General features: G+C 45.1%; 1 protein-coding gene across 1 annotated transcript; it reads right to left on the reverse strand.

The window, feature by feature from the left end:
* Positions 1-1,016: 1,016 nt before the first annotated feature.
* On the reverse strand, positions 1,017-2,580 carry chst14 (carbohydrate (N-acetylgalactosamine 4-0) sulfotransferase 14). The gene is made up of 2 exons (XM_084436262.1): positions 2,285-2,580; positions 1,017-1,972 (listed from the first exon to the last, which is right to left on the reverse strand). The coding sequence occupies exons 1-2, from the start codon at positions 2,555-2,557 to the stop codon at positions 1,145-1,147; spliced, it is 1,101 nt and encodes a 366-aa protein (XP_084292388.1). The 5' UTR covers positions 2,558-2,580; the 3' UTR covers positions 1,017-1,144.
* Positions 2,581-9,893: the final 7,313 nt, after the last annotated feature.

Genomic DNA, 9,893 nt, shown 5'->3' on the forward strand with positions numbered 1-9,893 from the left:
TTTTGCTTCCCTCTGGAATATTTAGAGAGTGGGTCGTATGCCTCTGGGTATGAAATGCGCTATACAAATAAAGCTTTGATTGATTGATCGCCATCCCTTGCCACTCGAAGATAACATGCCATTTACTTTTAAAGCACTGTCTGGCAAGCTGCCATTATACATGTACCTATCATCACTAGAGTTTTAGAGACATGGAACACCACACTAGGTCACAGTCTCGTATAAGGCTGAACGTACCTCTGTAACACCAACGCAGGAAAGTGCCTTTAGTTTTTATGCACTCGAGAGGTGGAACAGACTGCAGGCCTCCCTAAAGCTGGACCAGCTGGCCTCGCTGGAGAGGTTCAAGGTTATGATAGGGGTGCTCCATGTCGACTGCACATGTTTCTTATAATCTTGTTTTTATTCTTGGATCTTATGACCTCGTTTTGTGATTTTATGTTTTTTTGTTGTATCATGTTCCTGTTCTGTATGTTTTTTATTGTAATCTGGACGGCATTGAAAAAGAGCTTGCTCTCAAATGTCTTCCCTGAATGAATAAAAGGTTTCAATTCTATTTAGAGTAATGTAGAATGAATAGCTTGCTAGTTCTGCTAGCGTCTGCAGGTACAGTGGGATACCAGAAGTCAACACCTCAGGGGGAGTGGTCTGCATTCCTTAGTTCTTGGAGACTACTTTTTTGCCTTTTGAACATTTGAAACATCCTTCTTTTTTGCTTCTTTAATAATCTGCAAAGGAGCCAATATACATTGAGTTTTATTGTCATCCAAATAAACTCTGGACAGTGCTTAGCCTACTTGGGTCAGGACTATTGCCAGCCACAGTGGAAGTAGGATTTCAAGATAGGATGGAGCCGGACGATTGTCCACTACAGTAACATTTCCAGGAGAGGAGTGGACAGGCGACCAAAACACTGCTATTTGATTATCAATACTGTTACCACTTCATAGCCTCAAGTTTTAGTGGTTTCAACAACACCATGACATCTAACAATCCATAATTTGCAAAACTGCCAATAACATCTTATAAATAGTAAACCGATATCAAAATACTGCTTGTTCCCTAGGAATAGAAATTCATGGAATAAGTAAATACTGTAGAAAAATAATAATTTCAAACAATAAAACGGCTTCTTTCAGCGTAGTTAATGTCTGCAGTATTCAGTGGTTGTGTTTGGCAGGGGGTAGGTGAAGAGAGAGAAGTCTAAAATGTACTTGGGGAGGAGTTCTCGGAGGAGCTTTTGGGGCAGGCTGCACAAGTAGTAGTGCAAGGTCTCCGTGGTGACGGGCTTATACCACGTCTGGCGTTCTGGGAAATGGACGTGCGGAGGCGCCCCGATGCGCTGCAGGACAAACTCGGCGTCGCTCTCTAGATGCTCGTAGGAGCCGATGAAGTCGTAGGACACGGCGCAGGGCTGGCACAGGTTATAGATGGGCATCCAGTGTTCATTCATGCGCTCCACGTCCTCGTCCAGCAGGTAGCGCACAAACTCGGCGAAGGTCACGTCGTCCCCGGCCACCGAGCTGTCCTTGGCGTGGCCCTTCCGGTAGCGCCTGATGATCTCAGCACCGTACTTCTTCTGGTAAGACTGGATCTCGCCAAACTTGTTCCTGTAGGCTGAGAGCAGGCGCTCCATGGGCTCCCGCACAAACATGAACTTGAAGTAGTGCTTGAGTCGGTAGCGGATCTGGTCGGGCTTCAGGGAGGACAGGAAGAGCAGGTCGCTGCGGTGGTTCATCTTGATGTTGACCTCCACGTTCTCCAGGGCTCCGCTCAGGACCTTCAGGACCCTCTTCCAGTTGGAGCAGGCCACCTTGGGGACGTAGCAGTACAGGAAGCGGTGCTCGTCGTTGACCAGGATGTGCTGCATCAGGACTTTCCTCTGGAAGGGGCTCAGAGACCACACGCTGTGGGGCATGTTCTTCTGACCGCACACGCTACGGATGGTGCGGTTGCGGATCTCCTGCAGGATCTAAAGGTTTAGGGGGGAAATAAAATGGTGTATTTCAGTTCAATGTATCAATGCACTGTTTACACGCCTTTTTCAAACCAAACAAACTCATAGCCTACTTCTGTTTCATGTTTATGTGCTATGAATATGGGTCAATGGGTTGAAACTAACCATGTTATAGCAACATAAGCTCTGCAGCAATACCATAGCCTCTCACAAAATACCTCTGCTGAGTGGCAATACGCCTACCCCAAGTGAAATTCTGATCATAGTGGAGATGAGATCATTTTTGATGCTGATTCTATTTCCTGAGACAGTATAACTGCTCCCTACCTGGGATTCTGCGTCCACAGCTCGATCGTGATGTCGGGCTTGTCTGAGGTAGTCTGCCTTCTTGCTGGATCCCCGTGGTGGCGGCGTCTCCATACTATTCAGCATGCCTTTCTCGATCATTAGTAGAAGGCCTCCGGACGCCACGATCACAGCGAAAGTCAGCACCGACGGCAAGACAGCCGAGCCGCGGCGCAAAGGCACGGAGTTCACTGTTGTTGTTCTTAAGTTTAAAATAGATCCGCTCCTGGCGCAGTCTTGCTTGCGCGGTGGCATGTTGGGTGTTTTGGGTGTGTGATATCAGCCGGGTCGCAGACTTTACGGTTGGGTGTTTTTATGTGCAGCAAAAAAAGTTTAAAACTCTACCACGTATCCATAACTTCTCTCTGCGGTGGGTCTGCAAGGCAGCGCTTTGAAGTCCCTCCCTCTGAGTGTCAAACTGAGGGATTGTGGGAATTGTAGGCACTTGTTTGCAAAGGCTACTTTCTGTTTTTTTTTATATAGGCTACATCCATGCTACTGACCCACACACACACAAAAATGATGCTATTCATGTTTGAACTTTGCGGATTTCTGAAATTAAGTATTCTGTCATGATTATTAATATTGATGCAGATCTATGACTAATTAATTAACATAGTGATGATGTGTATAACATGGTATTTAACTAGGACATTGAAACTGAGCTGATACAGCTGATGAAATTGTATTTCTGTGAATTGAGTTTTGGTAAGAACTAATAAGAAGCCCTTTCGTCTGTTTCTGAAGCACTGAGGAGAATCCTGTTAATTTTACACTTTGTTTACATAATTTATAAGGTGTTTTTTTGTGGTTCTGATGTTTAAATTATAAGTAATCCCTACAAATACTACAAATAAAGTATTACTAAATAAATTAACTAGTGTACTTTCTCTACCTTACATTCACCAGTTATAGCCTATACTAATTAAACCCGGTTCTGAGGCCACACAGAGATGCGCCCTAATATGAACAATATTGCCAACAATTCCGATATGAACGTGTTAATGCATCTCGTCCAGCCACACCCTCCCGCGCGTGCAGATGTGCAGACTGTGTTCCTGGGCGCGCGTGCACGTCTGTGTCTCTGTCGCGGGCACGCGCAGCATCAGCAACACAAAAGGGTCGGGACTGGAACAGTATTGGAGATAAGAAGCGCCGTGGGTAACTTCAAGGCCAATCGCGTCGAAGCATCTATTGCAAGGTGATGGACAATTGTATTTATTGCCTATTTTACTGTCGTAATTATTCATAATTCATATCTTACCTCGTTAAACGAAGGTTAGGCTACATATGAGATATAGAGGGGTGGGATGTATTCTCAATAAGCTGACCTTGTCATCGCCTCCCATTTTCATTGACCTGCTGAAGCGCGCTTCATCCATCACAGATGTGCACTAGGGCTTGGACCTGGCATTTCATTTTTATTTTTTATTTTTAATTCTAAATTGACAGCCTATGTGAAAGTGCCATTTACAGTAAGCATCAGATTATTATGTTTGACTTAACCTAGGCTACTGCATGTGATTAACTACTGTCAAGCAACGTTTTTATGCAGACAAGAGTCTCTAATGTTTATTACATTTGAACGTTATGAAGAGGCTACAGATTCTTTGTTCCCCATGCGTTCGGTCCAGCAGATAAGCTGTCCCTTAAAGGCTGGCTCGCTGATGTCTATTGACTGTATTATGAAGCCTTCTCTTGTGTTGTCGCCAGCTCATTTTCTCTCGGTACTCTACACCACCTCTCTCGAAATGCAGTCTACCTGTGCCACATCCTATCAGCATAAGGAACATGGAAGACGGTTTCATACATTTTGCGCATTCCTCGACTTAGATGTCACGGATGCATTTTGTCTGAGAGAGTGTTTAACATTGATTTTGTGGCTTTGTACACAAACATTGAATCTGTGTTGGTTTGGCCTCGTTTTCATTCGTCGTGTGCCTATATGGCATCTTTTCCCTCGATGACTGGAGAGCAGAGCAGATAGGGCACATCGCCAGAAATGATGAATAGCCTGTATTCGGGGATGGAAGAAATATGTGTCGTGAATGCATGTTGCCGTAGATGAAATGTTGGCCTAAGTTGTGTAGGCCTATAGCCCATACTGTAGCTGATGTCTGTCTAGCTCATTATTAAGCCTACACGTCATCACGCAGTGAGGGGATCTGGACTCGCGATTATCATATGTGTGAATTCCACCTTGCCGTTTTTATAGGCTAGGCTATATCACTATATGGTGAAAGCAGACATGATTATTGGAGATGACTGCTTTCAGGAAGGAAAAGTTGGAGATCAGATCAGATTGCCAAATCGCATTGTGCTGGACAGAACCATAACTAACCTTAAAACCTAACCAGCTGATCAATATTGACCAATGTTTCAGGGCATTTAGAGTAATTGGGGCAATATTGATTGTGTTGTCAATGACAAAGAGTATTTGAAAATGGCAGTGTGCTGGTTGAAGCATTGTCTGCCTGGAAGCATGACCTAATGTTTTGTTTTATATATCTCAAGTTTGCATAGCAAATAGTAGATAAGCACCATGCCCCACATAATTAGCCCTCTGCTTTCATAAGCGTGTCCTGTCTGCTGTCTTTCATAAGCGCGCCCTGATGTCTGCTGCAGGCTACTGTATGTACAGTACCTACTGATCATATGGTGCTTTCAGAGATGTGGTTCGAGTTGAAATTACAGCCAGATGGCAGGCCTCTAATAATGGAGCTCTGATTGATTGATTGATTGATTGATTGATTGATTGATAGATTGATTGATTGATTGATTGATTGAAAACAAATACACACTAGTCTACCAGGTGTCACTGCAGCAACCCTGTGTTGCTTCCAGCCTCACAACCCTCTCTGGATTCCATGTTGATGTGAAAGAGCTGGCCATATTCAGTCACCTAAAAGCCTTTAAAAGAAAACTGAGAATACAAACTTCCAAAATTCATTGGATTTATTTGAAAAATGGAGTTGAAGAGCTACATAAAAATCAATGCACATTGGCATCTTAAACAGTGGATCACCTCAAACATCCTCTTATTCTGATTGGACACAGCTGTTGACGATCCAGTTAAATCAGATGTGCCAGGTTACTGTTAATAAAGCCTGACCAGGAGACGAACACATTGATAATACATTAACCTCTGTGGATGAGTTAGTGGAAAAAAGAACAAAAATGACTGGTAGGTTTGCTAAATGCTAAAATGAACACAAAACACGCATGCTTTAACACTTAACACCACTGAAAAGCTAGCGATTCAATGGTACGACTGGACAGGAGTGAGTTTGACCAGTTGAACTCAGTTACATTAGCATGGGTCCCTGTTGAAACATTTGACCTATAGTCCCACAGTGAACGGTCCTCAGGTACGGTGGTCTTCCACATAATTACCTCTCAGGTCGATTCAAGTTTGAATCCCCATGAAAGCATGAATGAAAGGAGGCGTGGTGAGACCAACGCCAGTATGACTGAGAACAGCAGAGAGCTGCTGATCATGGTCTCTCACACCACTCTGCTACGTTGAATTATTAAGACTTATTCCCCTCTCAGCGCCCCTCCCCCCGTGTGTGTGTGTGTGTGTGTGTGTGTGCCCGCGGGTGTTATGCTAACAGGTATGTAATGTGGGGGTTCTATTAATATACACACAGTCAGAGAGCAGTGTGTGTTTGGAGAGCTTTGCTGCTATAGCATATGAGCTGGTTCCTAGGATACTGCCTGAACCCCAGCAGGGGGTCGGAGAATCATGCAGCTCCATTAGACGGTAACACGACACTCCTACTACCCTATTGAATTTAGCTGGCTCGTTAGGCTGTTATAGCTATGAAATAATGAAAGGATTATTGTATACTGTAAATAATCTCAAGTGACTGTACTCTGGAGACTATGACAGTGAGGTAGCTACATTTTAGCATAATTACATTAAGGCTCAGAGCTGGATGAATTATGGCATCTCACCTCTCAGACTAAACGCATGTGTGTGAACCTTGACAGACCTTCATCAGCCTATCTCAGCACTGTGATGGTCACACACTTGCACACGCATGTACTGTTCATTCACAATGACGGCTTTGTGTGCGACGTCAGCCAGTTAAAATGATGAATGCAACTCTGTTCGCCTGCACCGTCTATCAGACCAGGAAACAAAGTATCACTTTGTGCCTCCTCAGCGCAGCTTCTGCAGAACAACCCCCCCCCTCCCCCAACCCCCCCCCCACACAGACACCTTCTCCTCTGTCAGTCTCTGACCGGACATGTACCCACTCTCATATGCATGTACCCACACGCGCACGTGTGTGTTCACGCTCATGCATGTACCCGCACGCACACGTATGTGTGTTAACTCTCATGCATGTACCCGCACGCACACGTATGTGTGTTCACGCTCATGCATGTACCCGCACGCACACGTATGTGTGTTCACGCTCATGCATGTACCCACTCACACATGTATGTTCCTGAAGGCACCGTATGCAGCGACTGGGAGTGTGATTCTACGTTCTACACACAAACACACATGAAAACCCTCGTTGCATCAGTGACACCTGACTCCAGGTAATGCCCTAGTTCCACACTGACAGCAGGCAGGTGGAACAGACACACACACACACGCTCAGAGGTCTCCTTGCACACAGACAGACGAGGTAGTGACAAGGTAAGGCTACATTCTTATACAGAATGTCTAGAGCTACTGTATTGCCCTTTTAACACCCATTAGAGTCAGTTGTACTTGTAAGTTTGAATGACAATGTGCTTAATTCTTAGTAGTAAGTTTGAATTACAGTGATGCTTAGTTCTTTTCATTTGAATATGTTGGTGCTCTCAGCAAATAAGCGTGTTACTGACATTTTGTTATCATACCATTTAAATGTTTTGTGTTTTTGTTTGATAGGCAGCTGTTATTCCAAGTTAGTTAGGATGATATTCTTGTGAGCCTAACGTGTGTCTGTCTTTGTCAGTGAGAGAAGAAGGGCCCCTCTGTTCCGTTGTTGTCGTTGTCGTTGTTGTTGTTGTCGTCGTCGTCGTATAACACACTGCAGTCCGTTACTTCACCACTGGTCTGTGTGGAAACTGTAGCCCTGGGGCCTCATTTATCATTGAGGTACGCCTTCTTTTACACGGTCTTTTTCGCGAGTTCAGGCGTACGCCATTTGCCCCCCCCACATTGCGATTTATCAAGCCGTAAGGGCGAAAATTTAGTCGCCTTTCTCCGCGCTTTTGTAGGACACCTCTCCAGTTGGCGTACCGATTTACACGGTGTTCTACGCCCTTCTTGAACACAGGGGGAACTGGCGACGCCGGTGGTGCGTCGGTGAATTACTATGTTTGACGGAGAGAATAAGAGCGACAGTTCATGAACGCACAATCATGTAGGCTACTAGGCCAATTCAGCACAAACATATATCGCAATGCAAGATTAGACGTGTCCTCTAACCGGCTCATTCATGGTTCGATATGGATTTGTTCCCCAAACTGTACCTATGCGCTGTCCCAAACCCTTCCGCGCTATATGTCACACACTTAATGCAGGCACTCCATCAAACGCCAATCATTGACCAATTAGATTGTCATTAATATGTGATCATGTGGACCTGTTTGCTCTTTGGTAAGCATATAAATGACAGTCCTCCTGTGCGTAATGCGAGCCTAAATGAATCCGGCGCTACTCGGCCTATACTGGCCGAGATAGAACTCCAAATAGGTGACGGCGATGGCGACTGCACCCACATAAGGGCACCATCAGTGAATGAATACGTCTATGTGAATCGCTAAAATGTGCACACTAGAAATACCCAAATCATATGTGACGCCGACATGCTCATCACAAGTGTAGTGGCACGGTGGCCTGGCTCCACGCATGACTCATTCATCCTGGCGCACAGCAGGGTAGGGACTAGACTGGAGGCAGGCGCTGCGCGTGACGGCTGGCTTGATGGTGTGTCCATAACCAAGATACATATTCTTTGTCTTATTTACTTTTAATCTTTATTAGCATTTTCCATCCATACAACGACAATACAATAAAACATAAAAACCTACAATAACAGCTTATGGGTACATCCATCCATGCAGCTTTTTTTTCTTACTCAAATATGACAATTTTAATATTAGTGGTATCATCACACTTCCTTCTATAATCCATCCATTTTTCCCATCTCCCTTCAAACTTTCCTTCCTGCATCCTCAATGCATGCGTGAACCTCTCCCTAACATACATCTCCTCCACAACACCCAGCCACTGCTCCTTGGTTGGGCGTTCCACCTTATACCAAGCCCTCGTTATTGTCTTTTTACTAGCAACCAATAGTACTTTCACTAGGTATCTGTCCCCTCCTTGTACATCATCCCGTGTTATGTTTGCCAAGATATATATTCAAAGCTGATAAGAAGGTGGAGGCCGGCGCGCTGGAGGTGGAGGGTACAACTCGCGGGGGCACGACCGTCAGGTCCAGGACCACTGCAGACTCCCCCTCCTCTGAGTCCCACCCCACGTCAGAGTCTGGAGAAACAATTTCAATCATGTTCCTTGAGTTTGTCTGTGAACTTGATTATGCATTAAACATTTCATTGTGCAGCCATATTCATTTGATATGTTTTTCTGTTGGCAGTCAAATAAATGCTGTGATTTACCGGGTGATTTAGATGAGTCTTAATTTCCCAGAGGGGAAAATGTTTAATGTGTTCTAACATTATGAAGTGGTCATCTGCGTTATTGTTCCCTGTGTTTGGTCCTAATTTAATCATAGCCTACGACAGAATGTTCTCTTTCCTCACAGCCACATTACAGTATGTCCGTGTATGCCCAATCCTAGATGCACAACACGTAGCTAAAGTAGGCTACTAAGCTGTAGGAGCAAACAGACAAACGTAGGCGATTTATACCTTCCGAAGAGGATTGCCTTCCTCACGTGGACCTCACCAACTAGCACATGCACCTCCGTCTCCGAAAAGTTCCTCTTCTTCGCTCTTCGTTCCATGTTTCAATGTACCGCCTGGGTGCTCCACGCTACCTTTTTAAGCCGGTTCCTTCCGGGAAACCACGTTTGTCCACTCACGGTTGTGACCATATATGGTTGGATTAGGGCGTGGAGGGGGCGGAACACGGGGCGCGTGCGCGTACGCTCCCTTCCCCGCCCGTCTCGGATTTACCGTGCAGAAAAGGGCATACGACATTTTTGATAGATCCGAAAAGCGTGTAAATATTCTCGTCGTACGCTACATTGTGCATTTTCCGCGTTTTCGTCGTACGCCCTCTTTTACACCTGAATTTACACGCTCTTTGATAAATGAGGCCCCTGATCATGTGATGCTGCCTGGTGTGTCGCACACTCTTTCACTACGTACATCTCGCCTGCTCCATCTAAGTCTGTTTTATCTCTTTATCTCTGATCTATCTCTCTTATCTCTTTATTACGCTCTCTGATCTGATCTCTTCCAGTCGTTCTATGATCCTGCAGCTAGCAGTGCTGCTCAGTCTCAGATGCCCACCTGCTCTAGGATGATTCCATGCTTTTAGGGCGCAATACGCTCTAGTATACTCAGGTTTTGCATATTGAGGTCTGAGTGTGTGTTAGGTATGTTGAGTGTATCA

Source organism: Borostomias antarcticus (genome assembly GCF_949987555.1).
Source record: "Borostomias antarcticus genome assembly, chromosome: 3".
Lineage (NCBI taxonomy): Eukaryota > Metazoa > Chordata > Actinopteri > Stomiiformes > Stomiidae > Borostomias > Borostomias antarcticus.